This window comes from Lepus europaeus, chromosome 17 (genome assembly GCF_033115175.1).
Source record: "Lepus europaeus isolate LE1 chromosome 17, mLepTim1.pri, whole genome shotgun sequence".
NCBI classification, from domain to species: Eukaryota; Metazoa; Chordata; class Mammalia; order Lagomorpha; family Leporidae; genus Lepus; species Lepus europaeus.
The window spans coordinates 10699606-10715094 of record NC_084843.1 but is presented as its reverse complement, the minus strand read 5'-3'; the positions used below and the strand labels follow the sequence as shown (position 1 = coordinate 10715094).

General features: G+C 49.0%; 2 protein-coding genes across 2 annotated transcripts in view; one reads left to right on the top strand and one right to left on the bottom strand.

Annotated features, from left to right (window-relative positions):
• The window catches only part of INPP5F (inositol polyphosphate-5-phosphatase F), a 103226-nt gene extending 90553 nt beyond the window's left edge, over positions 1–12673 (top strand). The window contains exons 16-20 of the mRNA XM_062214159.1: positions 5884–5955; positions 6869–6942; positions 7343–7471; positions 8019–8106; positions 10468–12673. Of these exons, the coding sequence (XP_062070143.1) occupies positions 5884–5955; positions 6869–6942; positions 7343–7471; positions 8019–8106; positions 10468–11623 (1519 nt within the window). The 3' untranslated portion in view covers positions 11624–12673. The remainder of the gene's footprint in view (positions 1–5883; positions 5956–6868; positions 6943–7342; positions 7472–8018; positions 8107–10467) is intronic.
• A 1887-nt stretch (positions 12674–14560) lies between these two features.
• MCMBP (minichromosome maintenance complex binding protein) overlaps positions 14561–15489 on the bottom strand; it is a 55797-nt gene continuing 54868 nt past the window's right edge. The window contains 1 exon segment of the mRNA XM_062215356.1: positions 14561–15353. Within this exon segment, the coding sequence (XP_062071340.1) occupies positions 15227–15353 (127 nt within the window). The 3' untranslated portion in view covers positions 14561–15226.

Genomic DNA, 15489 nt, shown 5'->3' with positions numbered 1-15489 from the left:
GCCAGCGCATTGCGCTGATCCGAAGCCAGGAGCCAGGTGCTTTTCCTGGTCTCCCATGGGGTGCAAGGCCCAAGCACTTGGGCCATCCTCCACTGCACTCCCGGGCCATAGCAGAGAGCTGGCCTGGAAGAGGGGCAACTGGGACAGAATCCGGTGCCCCGACCAGGACTAGAACCCGGTGTGCCGGCGCTGCAGGTGAAGGATTAGCCTATTGAGCCGCAGCGCCGGCCAATAGTATTTACATATTAAAATGAATAAAAAGAACATTGACTGTAGGTTCATAGGGAGACCATCTATAATGTTAATCTCGTGGATAATTTCATTTTGATGGTAAATATTTTATGTTTGGTGTAAATTGAAGACTTTAAAAATAAGAAATGAGATTTTTCTTCACATAAAATCTAGCAGGAAATTCCGTGTTCTTAATTTAATCCATTTGGTAAAAATATTTTGACTCACAGGCTTCACTTTTTTTTTTTTAGTAGCAGTCCAAGCTCATGCAACACCAAAAAAACAAAACAAAAAACGAAGAATAGTCCCTTAAGTCCTAATGAGAAATATCTGCAGGCAGCACACCTACATTTTGCTTGAGGTGTTGCAAGTTTTTTTTTTTTTTTTTTTAAAGGATGTGAAACTTAGATCAATACTATGGAATCAATGAAACTGGGAAAAGCTGGCTACCATTTTGTATTGTCACTTTGCCTCTGACTTGGTTTCCAATCCTGTAATCTTCATAGAAAGTTGGTACTCTTGTAGAAGTGTGCAGAATTGTGCAATATATAAAGCTTGCAGCAAAATTCAGGTGAGGGTGTTTTGTTAGGACTCATTAGAAGTCTCTTGCACAGATTTGTGAAAGCACTCGTGGTTACTTCTGTAATTGGTGAAACAGGAATAGTCTTCTGGGTCTTCTAGAAATCACCTGTTGGGTAGAGTCTCAAATCTAAGTCTCAGCTGCTAAAGACTGACCTCAGGAATAGAACTATGCATTTCTCTTTTCTTCATTAACAGAATAAAATGCTTTCTCCCTCCCTCCCTCTGTTTCCCTTTTCTCTTTGTACTCTTGCCCCTTCTCCAGAGCCCAGCACACCTCCCATTGCCCTTTAACCCTGCACTAGAAAATTTGACTTCTTGATAACAGGAGGCTGGTGATTGTCTTCTACTAATCTTTGATTAAAGCTCTCTATGGGATGAGTGTTTGACACAGCAGTTAAGACGTTGCTTGGGACAGTTACGTCCCATATCAGAGTGCCTGGGTTCGAGTCCCAGCTCTGCTTCTGTTTCCAGCTTCCTGCTAACATGAAACCTGGGAGGCATCAGGTGATGGCTTATGTAGTTGGGACCCCTGCTAACCCTGGGGGAGACCCTGGATTGAGTTCCCAAGAGTGAATGTGAAAGTATCCCTGGTCTGTTTTCCTTGCCAAAGCCTACACTGCCATCCTAACATAGCCATTGGCTTTATAGTTTCCTTTGACCTTTATTGTTTGGGACACTGAGAGATTCTGGATTCTACCTCGAACCCAAGACTCTTCGCCTAAGGATCTGCCTCCCTGCCATGGTGACGGTGATGACGTTTCTGTGTGCTCTGTGAGCATGCGACCAGTGCATGATGGAGAGTGTTCCATCTGTTGGCTTTCAGTCCAGAGCCACCAGTGGGGTCAAAGGATGAGATGGGCGGTGGAGCCACATTGTAATTAGCAATTGCCTAGAAGGGGAGTGGGGAGCCAGGGCAGGGAGGGGCCACAGACCTGTGGAATTCGCGCGTGGCCTGCTCCTGGGAGACAGGCCTAGTTGCTGAGCTTTGTGATGCTCTGCTCTGGTCCTATAAGTCTGACTGTGCCAGACTGGTTGTGTCTAGCACTGGTTGAGGCGCTGGCTGCTTGCCAGTGCTTCTTGCCATTTGTGGTTCTGTTACTGTTGTGCTAGAAGCTGCTTCCTGTGAAGCTTAGGGACAGAATGAGGCAGGTGGTGGGCAGGGAAGCTGATGTTTCGGAACAGTGGCTTCTGGGTCATATTTTGGTTTGCTGACTTGGGTGGAAGGACAGGACCTGCTTACCATCAGTTTTGGTGGTGGTGGCTTTGTTTTTGTTTTTAAGTGGGAGGTGTTTGGTCAGCCTGAGGCTGGCTCCAGTATGAGCCCCTCTAGGGTCCCAGGGTTTGGGGGTTTGGGTTGGGGCTTAAGAGGAGCTGCAGCAGGAGGCAGGGTGGCTCTTGGTGTTCTGTGATGCGTCTTCTTCCCTACTTCGTCTGGTAGACACCATCTTTTTAATACATCTGAGATTTCTTTACATTTGCTACTGGTATTTTTCCTTCATTTCCAAGACAGATGTCTTGATGGTGTAGTTTCCCTTTCTCTTGATGAGGGAAGATTTGGAAACTCACTCTTGGGCTATCTGAGTTTGCTGTAGAAGCTTTGCACAGCCCTTCAATGGCGTGGTTGCCCCAGAGCGGGGAGACCGTGGTGCAGAATGAGAGGTAGCTTTGGGAGTGGGTTCTAGGGCTCAGGTCCGTGGAAGGCCAGCTAGTGGAGGGTTCAGCCCCTCACAGGTGGGCGTTAGCGGTCACTGCCTGCCTCAGCCATCCACTCTTGGACTGTCTCTTCGAGTTGTATGGAGATGTAATTCATAACCACACAAGCCACCTATTTAAAGTGTACAACTCAGTGACCTGCAGTGTAGTCAGAGTTGTTCCTGTGTCACCACAGTTGTTAGGACATTTTCATCACCTCAAGAGGAAACTGCGTACTCCTTAGCTATGACTTCCCTGTCCCCATATTTCCACTAAGCGATCACTGCTGGACTGTGCCTCGCTATGTTTGCCTAATGCTGGACGTTTCACATACGTGGAATCAAAACAATACGCAGCCCGTGACTGCTGGCTGCTTTTGTTTAGCATCGTGTTCGCAGGCGCGTGCGTACGGCGGCGTGTCAGAAGCTCATTCCTCCTCCCTTGCGTGGGTACAAGCATGGACTGGGTCATCTCCGCGTCTCTGCCATTGTCAACAGTGTCACTCTGAACTGTTGATACAGGTTGTCTGAACACCCATCCTCAGTTCCTTGGGGTACATACCTAGGAATGCACATGTGGGGACCCTCTTGGCCCTTCAAGAAGCTTCTGGGCGACTCCGGCTGCACCGTTTCTCCAGGCCGCACTCACCCTGTCTCCTCACCAGTTTTCCTGACTGCCATCCTGGTTCGCGGTGTGAGGTGGAATCTGGGGTTTTGATTTGCATTTCCCTAATGACAAAGGACCTCGAGGATTTTTTCTTGTGGTCCTTGGCCATTACTCTCTCTCTCTTCCTTGAGAAATGGCCATTCAAATGCTGTGCTTATTTTTGAAGCATCTGTGTTTTGATTCTCGAGTTGTAAAGTTTTACTGGGGCCTGGGCTAGCGTGAGTCGGGCGGACCAGGCGGGGACAGGTCCCGCCATCACTCAGTTTCTGATGTCCCGTCCTTATTCCTGAAGCCGGCACCCCGATCTGCGCCAGAGACCAGGCTTCTCTGTGCCGCACTGTCCTCACGCACCCGCCCACAGCCGGTGACCGCGGGTCTCCCGATACGGCAGGTGCCCTGCGCGGCGCCCCTCTGCCGGGCCGGCGGGGACTCGGGCCGTGGCGGCGCCCCTCAGCCCATCCGGCGCGGACTCGGGCCGTGGCGGCGCCCCTCAGCCCATCCGGCGCGGACTCGGGCCGCTCGGCGCCCCTCAGCCCATCCGGCAGGGACTCCGGCTGCGGCAGCGCCGCTCAGCGTAGCTTGCTTTCCGAACCCCAACTGCTCCTGTCCGCGCCATTGTTGGGCAGCCTGGTACACGGCAGCCCGTCCCTTAGGCGGGTGGCAGTATGGGGGACCGATGCCCACAGCCACAGTCCTCACAAGACGCGATGAAACTCTCGCCGGAGCCGGCAGCCCACGCCCCTCCCGCGCCGCGCCGGGGTCAGTGCCCTCAGTGGACGCGCATGCGCGCTGGGCGGCCTCCGCGGCCGGAAGTGGGCGGGCGAAGGGCCGCCGTCTCCCCTGGGCGGGACTTGGCGCGGCCGCATCGCGGGTGCCGCATTGACTGCAGGCGCGAGGTCGGGTGCTGGCGGCTGTCAGGCGGAGCCTCGACGCCTCGACGGACGGGCGGACCGACAGACCGACCAGCCGACCATGCCGCGCTCCCACCGGCCGCCGCCCGCACAGCGCGCCGCCGCCGAGCCCAAGGCGGACGGCGTCCTGGCCATGACTTTCAAGATTTTCCTCCTGTTTGCGGGACTCATGGTTAAAGTTCCGGTGGGGCTGTATTTCTCCTGCAAGCTGCTGCTCTTCCAGAGCCTGATGCTCATGTCCCCCGAGGACAGCGCCTTCTACGCGACCGTGGTGGCGGTGGTGGGGCTGCACGTGGTGCTGGCGGTCTTCGTCTTCATCGTGTGGAAGGAGGGCTTGCCGCAGTGGCGGGAAAACAAGAGCGAGTAGCGCGGGCGCGGGCCTGTCCGGCTGCGTGCCGCCGCCGTGCCCGTTCCTGTCCGGCTGCGTGCCGCCGCCGTGTCCGTTCCTGTCCGGCTGCGTGCCGCCACCGCGGTCGTCTCCGTTCCTGTCCGGCTGCGTGCTGCCGCCGTGTCCGTTCCTGTCCGGCTGCGTGCCGCCGCCGCGGTCGTCTCCGTTCCTGTCAGGCTGCGTGCCGCCACCGCTGCCGTGCCCGTTCCTGTCCGGCTGCGTGCCGCCGCCGCGGTCGTCTCCGTTCCTGTCCGGCTGCGTCGTTTTGTTTTGTTTCTGTCGGGGGAGGGGGCTCAGCACTTCCGCGGCCGAGCCCGCAGGGACCCGGGCCGCCCGGGAGGACGCCATGCCGCTGCCCGGCGCGAGCCCGCCCCGTGAGGAGAGCCGCGGCGTGACGCCGTCTCCGTCTCCGTGGTGCGGCCGCCGCCGCAGTGCCGCCCACCCAGAGAGAACGCCCGGTGGCGCCGCTGGCCGTGGCTGCCGGCTCGAGCGCCCGCGTCCGCCCCCGCGCCGGCCTGCGGCCCCGTAGCTCCTGGTCGCGTTTTTGCATGCATCGTCTGAGGTGCAGCCGGAGCCACCCACGGACGCCGACCTCGCCCGCGCGCGCTGAGCGGCGCGGGAGCCCCGTGCACAGATCAGCCCTCCGCACCCTGCGCTCGCTCTCCATCAGGTCCGCGGGGTAGGGGTGAGCTCCTGGCGCTCAGGGGCCCTCGGTGGGCTCTGGAGACAGCGCGAGCGCGGCTGTGTCGCCACCCTCCAGGAGGGGCCGCGTTAGCCACGGGGAGTCCTTTGCAGTGGACTCCGCCTGTGTGGGTTACTGTGGGTTGTGCGCTTTGACCATTTTCTTGTCGGTAATTCCACAAGGACTCCCGCTCTACTACCCTGGTTTAACCACTCAGCAGCACATCTGCTTTCGAACCTTTATTTTGATATTTAATTTTAGTATGGACACGAATACGGCCGGAGGGACTTCGGTCAAGAAAATGTTTATTTGTTCCCCGAAAGCCAAGTAAATTATTCAGTCTATAGTGAGGAAAATGAGATGTAGCTTGGCTTGTTCCGTCTTTGCAAGTAAATTAGATTTATGTAAAAGTCCCTCAATGCAGCCAGGATATGCCTGTGTTCTGAAGGTTGATGTGAGGTGCTCAGTTTCTCCCCCTCAGTAACCGCCTCTGTCACCCTGCAGTCCCCGCCCCCTCTCTGGAAACCCTGCCCGTAAGTCTCCCCTGCTTCCCAAGCCTGCTCAGTTGTTCTTGAAACACTTTCCACATGGGTGGGTTGTAATGCATCCAACCTCAGAGGTAGAACTCACTGAATTTCGTGTTTTCCCCTGACCAGTTTTTTGCTGTAAGGGTCTGCTTGGCAAGTGAGTGCTGATGAAAATACCTAATTCCTTGTGTCATGTTTGTTTAGCCTCATTGATGCTACTCACCGAGATGTGGATGTGCTGTTACTGCTTTCTAACTCTGCCTACTACGTGGCCTAGTAAGTTGCTTTTTGATTTAAAGCTTTTAATTTTTTTAAAGCTTCAGTAAGTTTCTTTTTTAGAATCTATAATGGAATTCAAGAAACTGGTTTAGTTACAAATTTCATAAAACTTCATTGACGCCTTTACCTTATGTGACTTACATCACTTTGAAAATATGGCTTTAGAGTTACAGTTGTTCTTTCATGATGTTGTATGCCCTTAGCATGTATTACTTGTTACCTCCCAGGTTTGGATGTACTCCATTTCTTTTCATCATTAGTGGCCGTGCATCTCTGTTTGTATTAGTGTGTGAGCCACCAGCGTGAGGAGTGTGAGGTTTCCGATTCTTTGCCATCATGAACCATGCAGGCACCTCTACACAGATGGCACGTGTGTGTGCACGCGTGTGCACGCATGCTCTTTGGGTACTGGCATGTGGTGAATTACACGGCCTTCACTCGGGCTGATCTCCAGACAGCCTGCCAGTTAACAGTGCCAGCAGCAGAATACAGTACTAGTTCCCTGTACTACACTAGACTTGAGTTTTCTGTTTTGTAATTAAATATTCATTTTATTTTTGGCTGTGTGTGAAGTTGTATTTCTTAGTTATCAGCCCAGACACCTGTTGGCATAGATCATACGGAATTTTTTTCTATAAAAGTTTTTATAAAACTGAAATTATTTTTGCCTTGCAATTGATTTCTTTTTTACATTTAAGATCTAGGAGCCAGTTTTGCCTTATCTGTTGAATAGCATATGCTATTCTTGCTTAATCTAGTTATAGAAGTGTTTAAGTATAACTCTTTACTCCGAAATGTATTGTTTAGTGAAAGATTTTATTTTAACTGCATGTAGTAGTTTGCTACTGTTAAACCTCAGCTGACAAGCCAAATACATTTTTTAATTCTCTTTATTCTTTTTCTTATCTAGTTATGATGATGAAGTTGATAAAGTCAACCAGTATCAACGGTTAAGCCTAGAAGACCTGGAAAAAATAGAAATAGGTAAATTATAATATACAAACCGAGTCATAGAAAGCAAATGCTGTTGCTTTTAAGAATGGGTTTAATTTTTTAAGTAACCAGTGTATAACATCTGGTTACACCAGAAGGGGGACTCCCCCAGGCAGCCTGTTCCTGAGAGAGTAGTGATAATACAGTGGTGACAGTTGTATTCCTTTCCTTATTTACCTTGTGAAGATTAACTCAGGGAACAGCAAAGATTAATAATTGAGACTAAAGAATAGTTTTCATGGCCTCATCAAGCCTGTGTTTTGTGTGCTGTCATTTAGATTATGAAGAAAATGGTGCTACCTGCCGAGTTTGTGTTGATTGTTGGAAGTTAGAGAAGAAAGTGAATGCTGTGTGGGAGATGTAACTTAGATGTGTTCATTTGGGTTTTCAGGTCCTGAACCCACTCTTTTTGGTAAGCCCAAGTTCTCCTGCATGCGATTGCACTACAGGTATAAAGAAGTGAGTGGTTATTTCCACACACTGCGAGCTGTTATGCGCAACCCAGAAGAGGATGGAAAAGGTAAAAAGTGAAAGAAATGAGAGAATTCAGTGCTAACTCAGATTTACTCGTAGAAGCTCAGTGCAGCTGGGGACCTGGTGGCTGACCCGGGAGTAGCTGAGATTTGTGACCATGGAAAGCAGCTGCGTTCTCGGTGATGCGGGCAGAGTAGTTGAGTGGATTTTGTAGTTTGGGGCGAGGGACACGTAGTGGGGATTCCGTCCGTGTGGCTCTGTAGGAGGCCATGTGGGCGTCAGGGGCTTCTGCATCTCTTGCTTCTGGTGGGTAGCAGCAGGGACCGAGCCTGATCCATGGCTGCTGTCTGGGCATCCAGCACAGTGCCTGAACAACCCGAGTTCAACCATTCCAGTTGATTTGCTCTTACTCTGTTACAATTCCTTTTAACATTTTGAATTCTTGGAGAATAGTGAACAAATAGCGATTTTCTATGAAGTCTAGCGGACAAACCTGCAGTTAACCGTACAACCGCGGGTCTCACCCAGAGGTGTGTGGATTCACTTGTTGGTGTGTTTCTCGGGAAAGTGGCACAGTTGTGTTTGGGTTTCAGATACGCTTCAGTGCATCGCCGAGATGCTGCAGATCACCAAGCAGGCCATGGGGCTGGATGTGCCCATCGTTGAGAAGAAACTGGAGAGGTGAGCACCGCTTCTCCCAGAATCCAGATGCTGCTATCCAAGGTCTTAGTTCTGTCCAAACATTGGCAAGGGGGAGAGGAGGGGTCACATTACAGTCGTGTTGCTATTCAGAGAGGTGTCAGAGTTCTGGGGAACAAAGTCATGTTCTGTCTAAATTCTACATGTATGTTTCTGTATCTATAGCAATGAGTCACGCATTTCTTCAGTAACATTGACCTATATGAAAATGGATCATGGCCAACTTAATTCTTCATGTGCAATTTTAAAGAACTCTATATTGAAAATATTTGAATGGTAGAAAATGCACATGAATCACTGTAATACAGCAACTTTTTAAATAACAAAGCTGCTGATAAACTGCTTAATGCTCCAGGGAGTGATCTGTTCCAGTTTAGGGATAGAATTTAGCTGTGCAGGACCTAATGTGTGGTGTGGACACGATGTGTACACCATGGAAGGGCTTTCTCAAGGGGGTGGTGTGTGTGCACGTGTGTCGTGTGGGTTCAGAGCACGAGCTCTCGTTAACAGACTCCCACTTGTGTCACTTCCCCCTCAAACTTGGGATATTCAGGATTCCTGTGGTTTTGTTATCTGTGAGATGATGTAATCTATGCCAGAAATTCGTTGCATGGATTGATAGCGTACTCGTAGGAACACCAAGCGCGTAGCTGTTGCACCTAATTGTAAGAATTCGGGTTGCTGGCTTTTTTCTTTCTTATTAAAAAAAAAAAGTCATGATAAGCTCGGTCGTGCATTTTTTTTTTTTTCCTGTTTAGGTTAACTTCCTAGAACGGTCTCCCGATGTGGGAGTCTGTGGGAGGGGGTGACTCCCGGGCTCCTCTCACAGCTGAACAGCTCGCAGCCCTGGTGACCACGCACACCGCCTCAGAGGCCATGCGTCGTCTCTGCTTTGGGAAGAATTCTGGAGACCAGATTTTCTTTTTCTTGACTGAGGCATTTAGAATGCATTTAGTGTTTTTTTTTAAAGATTTATTTATTCATTTGAAAGTCAGAGTTACACAGAGAGAGGAGAGGCAGAGAGAGAGAGAGGTCTTCCATCCGCTGTTCACTCCCCAGGTGGCTGCAACGACCAGAGCTGCGCCGATCCGAAGCCAGGAGCTTCTTCCTGGTCTCATACACACGTGCAGGGGCCCAAGGATTTGAAGTATCTTCCACTGCTTTCCTAGGCCATAGCAGAGAGCTGGATCAGAAGTGGAGCAGCCGGGACTAGAACCGGCGCCTATATGGGATGCTGGCACTACAGGCCAGGGTGTTAACCCGCTGGGCCACAGCGCCAGCCCCTAGAATACATTTAGAATATCCATCCAGGTGGGTTCGAAGGTTCTGCAGTCCCAGGTGGCGCCCTCTGCACGAGTGCTATTTTGTGAAGCACTGTGAGAGAGACCAGTGTGTGCCTCCGAGAAAGCAAGCCCTGGCCAGCATTTTGCTCTGCTCGATGTCACTTTGCACTGCCGCAAGTGATGGATTTTTAACTCTTAAACTGGTGAGAGGAAGCATTGACACTTCAGCACCACACAGAGAAAGCAGCGTGTTTAAACATGAGGTTTTTGAGTTTGGGAAAAGCTATGGAGAGGTGGTTCTACATGTCGGGTCTGTGGACTTTGCCCCTCACGGGCCCTGGGACCCCGGGGCGGCCTGGAGGATCGCTGAGGTTGTCTGCTAAGGGGAGTTGTTTCCCTCACTCTGGGCCTCCTGTCCTGAGTGACAAGCGGGCACACGGGTGTGCATTCTGTGGCCAGCAGCATAGCGCTCCCAGGGGATGACAAAGCAGGCGGTAAGATGAGTTAGGTTACGTGTCCCAGGTCTGTCTTAAATACATGCAGGGGATCCACGGAAACTTAAGGTAATGGAAGTCGTCCCTCTCTCCTTCCCTCCCGAAGTCAGACAGAGGGGTTTCTATTGCAGACTCCTGCTTAGTCAGTGGTGCCTTTGTGCGGGGCTGAGATTGGGAGATGCTGGGCGCGGGCTGAGGCCTGCGAAGTCAGATGTGCCGGCAGTAGAATGCTACCTGTTGGCTGTGTCAGAGATGCAGTACAGACACAGTAAGCTGGCACTCATTTTTAATACTGGCGATGTGTTGATGGTAACACTTCGTATACATTGGGTTCAGTGGTTTTAAAATTGTCCATGTTAGTGTGGCTGCTGGAACATTTTAGATTATATGGACAGCTTACACATTTCCGTTGGTATTTTCCTGTCAACTCTGAGGACCTGTCTGGGTTCATCAGTTAACAGGGCAGTATTTTCAAGAAATGGGGAGCAACTTTCACCTAAATTAGTGACTGGAACTGGTGTATTGGACTCCACGAGGAATTAACTGTTTTCTCTTCTGCTTTGTAGGAAAAGCAGTAAGCCTCATGAAGACATCATTGGGATCAGATCTCAAAACCAAGGCTCTTTGGCCCAGGGAAAGAATTTTTTAATGAGCAAATTTTCATCTCTAAACCAAAAAGTGAAGCAGACCAAATCTAATGTGAACATTGGCAACCTGCGAAAGCTAGGAAACTTCACAAAACCTGAAATGAAAGTTAACTTCCTAAAACCAAACCTAAAGGTCAATCTTTGGAAGTCAGATAGCAGCCTTGAGACCATGGAGAGCACAGGCGCGGTGGATAATAAGGTGCAGGCGGAGTCGGATGGGGACGTGTCTTCAGACAACGACTCGTACCACTCTGACGAGTTCCTGACCAACGCCTCGGCTGATGGAGACAGGCAGCTGGCTAACTCCTTAGAGAGCGTCGGCCCCGGAGATTACGTTCTTCCTAGCTGTGGGATTATTGCCTCGGCACCGCGCTTAGGCAGCCGGTCCCAGTCTGTCAGTGGCTCTGACATCAGCATCCATGCCCCCTCGGAGATCACTGTCGCTCACGGAAGTGGGTTTGGAAGAGGCCAGGAGTCTCCTCCGAAGAGAAGTCCTTCTGCCGACAACATTCACACGCTGACTGGCTTTGCCAAGCCTGTGGATGTTTACTGCCACAGGTTTGTGCAGGATGCACAAAGCAAAATGACCCTGCTCTCAGAGGCCAGCCCCACGCATCAGCAGGCTAGCGAAGAGGGCAATCCAATGACCAATCAAGTTTCGAATGAAGAAACGCAGCCAGGACCCACGAACCAGATGCCTTCGCGGCCCTCCCAGCTAGATGTGGCGCTTTCTGCCACAGACTCACAGTTTCTGTCGGTAGAACCAGTGCGTTCAGTTTTATCTCAAAAGACCCCCAGCTCCTGTTCCGGTGTGCTTGAACTTGAGACTGGGCTTCATGTAACTCCTTCCCCTTCAGAGAGCAGTAGCAGCAGAGCAGTCTCTCCCTTTGCGAAGATTCGAAGTTCCATGGTCCAAGTTGCCAGTTTCACCCAAGCTGGACTCACCCACGGGATAAACTTTGCGGTGGCCAAAGTGCAGAAGAGTCCCGCGGAGCCGGAGGTGGCTACTGAAGTCCAGCAGAGTGAACTGAGAAGTATGTTCACGCAGTGCCAGACGCGGATCATTCAGATCTAGGGCGTAGCCACAAAGGCTGGCTTGTGGCTTTTATTTACGTTTGAAAATTTTCACATAGTAGGGAATTTTAACTTGTACTGTCTAATGAGTCAAGGGGTCACAAATTATGTTTATTGGGAAGTTTTAAAAGGAGTCTGGACATGAGCAGGTCTCCAGATCTGACAGCCGGGCCTAGAGGTGTGCGTCTCCCCACGCTGTGTAGACCCAAGCAGCAGTATACCACTGCTCATTCAAGGGCAGTTCAGGAAGGCGCTTCGGGACAGAACCTGGAACTTTTTTGGAGTGGGTGGGTGGAGCATATCAGGTGAATGGATTAAGGATGGACACGTTTAGGGGACTAGTGCTTTCTAGAATTGTTAGTTCATTCCTGTGTGTTAACCTCTACAAGGTAAATTATATAGTTTTTGGTAACTCTAAAAAGTGTTACTCATCAGGAGAAGCATTTGAGTATTAAAATTGTTTACTTTTGATGATTTAACCATTCCTTATGAAGTTAATTGAGGGTTACTGATGCTATAAGGAAGAAATGTATTCTCCTTTTTTCCCATATTCTACTTGAACAAATTTTAAATATCCAGCCACCTATATACTCCCAGCCTAGCAGTGTTAAGACTTGCCCGTCAGAGGGTAACCCCGAGGGATGAGCTGTGACCAGCACCTGTGGGGTTTCACCTCGGGAATGTCACACTGGACATGTGCAGAGCACTGGAAACTGAGGAAGTCTTCATTTCAGTTTTCGCACAGGTGGAGGGACTCTCCTCAACATCTTAGGTAGGCTATCAGAACTATTAAAAATTCAGTTTATAGCGGTTTTACAACTGTAATCTAACCATGTGGGACCAGAGCCTCTAACCCACACAGGAAGACGGTGCATGGCCTAGCACAAGTAGCAGTGTGTGTCCTTGGAGCCTTATCTGTTGAAGTGATTCTCAGCTGAACATTATGTCTGTCGGGACTTTGATGAGCATTCCACTTTTGTTATTTATTAGTGTGCTTTTTTTCAAGTGTCAAATCTTGTGACTATTAAAATAAAGTACCATTGTAATTTAATGTGACAAAGTGTGAGTCCTTGAGTTTCAAAGATGGCTCGATTTTCAGACGAAGAATTTGCTTTATAATCAGATACTTGATCTAAGTGTTTCCAAATACTGCTCTGAAGTGTTCTCATGGCTTTAAAAGTGATGAAGTGGGTCACAGACCATATTTTAAAACCCAAACGTTGACACCCGAATGCTTTATTCTGCTCTAACCAGTATTAAGACCCGGAAGAAAAACGTCCCACAACATAAAAGAGGACAACAGGCCTTGTAAGCTCTGCGGAGTAATCGGAGGCTCCCAGTCACGTAAGCAGGATTGCCGGCTTCCCTTAGAGCAGCAGAGTGTCCGCGTGTGCGTGCCTGGGAGGAGGCTGCTTCTGGATCAGAGTTAGTCTGCGTGGTGGGCCTGGAGTCACGATGCCATCCCGGTGCAGTGGGCTGAGCGCCTGCCCATGCTCCACATGGGCACCAGCGCAAGCCTCCGCCACTGCATTTCCTTTTTTTTTTAAATTTAATAAATGTGAATTTACAAAGTGCAACTTTTGTATTGTGGCTTCCCACCCCCTCAACCTCCCTCCCTCCCGAGGCCCTCCCCTCTCCCACCCCGCCCTTCATCGAATTCACTGCACTTCCGATCCAGCTGCTGCTAATGCGCCTGGGAAAGCAGCAGTGGATAGCTCAATTGCTTGGGCCCCTGTACCCACATGAGACCAGGACGAAGCACCTGGCCCAGCCTTGGCCATTGCAGCCATTTGGAGAGTGGATATAAGATCTCTCTCTCTATATATAACTGCCTTTCAAATAAATAAATGTCTTTAAATAAAAAAAGCCAACACCATCCTGTCCCCCATGTTCCCCTCCTCCTCTTAGGTTTTCCTCTGCAGCCCGTCCACCCAGCAGACAAGGTCTTTGCCGTACTGATCACATGGATGCTGAATTTTAGAATTCATGACAGCACAAGGTACTGGTAATTTGGGAAGTTTTTATTTATTGGACAGAGGGTTCTCTTAAAGGAACTTTTCTGCAAGACCAAGCAAATTGTGTATTTCTCTTTGGTAAATTACAGTTTACATTGGCACAATTAGACTCACGGTAACTTGTCTACTTTGTTCTAGGACAAAGAAAATGTATTATCACAAATCCAGTGGGCACTTTATTTCTAAAAGTTTAAGGAAGGTCTAGTCTACCAGTTATAAAAATGAAAACCAGTTAGAATTCTAATATAAACATTATTTACATTAGTTTATAAAAATAGATTTGTCTTTAAGAAAAGTTGAACTATGAATTTTTACTTCCCTTCACCAGGCATTCAAATCCCTTGAATTTTCAAGGCTGACTCCATTTCCGTGGTTCACAATGTCAACTTAGGCCTCACAGAAAGAATGTAAGGGATCATTGGATCTGTTTCCAACTAGGTAAGTTACTGACTAAACGAAAATCCTGTGTACCACTGACAGCTTTAGAAAAGCAACATCCTAAGCCTCTGGAGACTCTTGTGGCCACAGTCACACTACACAGTGTATCAGTTTGCTCTCTAGCTACCCGAAAAATTTTTGTTCCTGTAAAAGAGTATTAGAGTTGTTAGGTGGTCTCCGGAAAACTACTTGTAGTTTTCCCAGGCCTTTGCTGGAGCAGCAGGCGTTAGTTTGATCTAATGCATTTGAAAGTAACTGACAAACCTAAAAAGCTCGAAACTCAGGGAAATGCGATTTATAATATTTTTCTCCCTGAAGTTTACTATTTTGCTTATTTCATATTTGGGCACAACTGCAGGGCAGCAGTCCCTCAGGTGAGTCCCGTCAGGGGTTCTCGATCCACTGGGATCCAGTGAGAACAATGAGGACAGGTGCTTTTCAAAAAGCGAAATTTATTCCATCGAAAGGACTCTGTGAGATTATCCTTTTATGAAAAAAAAAAAAAAGTGATAATACAGTGATTTATTTCTGATTACTTAGCAAAATAAATTGGCAACCCCATCCCGTAAGTTTTTGGAAAGATTTCTGGTCCATGACGTCCAAAAGCCTGGGAGGCACTGCTATGTGTCACACCCCCAGGTCCAAGCCCGTCCACTAAGTGGGGAGAGTTGCCAGAGCCCAGCGTTTCTACCAGCTGTGTGGGTCGGTGGCAAGGACACCCGCGCCCTAGACCCAGACCTGAACAAACCACCGTTAATTGCAGAGTCCTCTAACCTTGAAATTGCAGTAATCTTCAAATGAAGTTAACATTAACAATTCAACAAAGTTTGTCCTGTGACTTAGCTGGAGCTCAGGAAATAGGATAATCAACAATGTTATCAATATTAAATGTTCAATATCAAATATGGTTTTTTGTACATTGTTACTAATTTATATAATTATAAAACAAACTTCAAAAGCTCCATAAAATCAGTAAGGTAAAAGCCCTAACTGAATATCATATAAACTTTAGATGTTACCAGGCTTGATTTCAAGAAAAGTCATTGGTTTCTGATAGAAATTGTCTATAAAACGATGTAGTATAAATGGCATTTGAATTCTACAATAACGTGGCTCTGATCCGCCCCCTCCTCCCCAGAGGTGTCAGATCGTTACAGTTCGTTCCCATTCACACACTTCTGCTGCTGAAGCCTGTTTCTCCTTAACGACTCCAGCTGCTTTGCTCTGAGCCACCGTTCTCGCGACAGAGTTGTCTGACCAGCGCTGAGCGACAGAAACCTGGGTTGGAAAACAGAAAAACAACTCTGAGTCCAGAATGAGGATGGTGACGTTTTCTTTAAGCCTCAGCAATGCTTTTTAAGGATACAGTGCGCGTCAGGACACGGGAGAGCCAGGTGAGGCTTCTTCGAAGGGC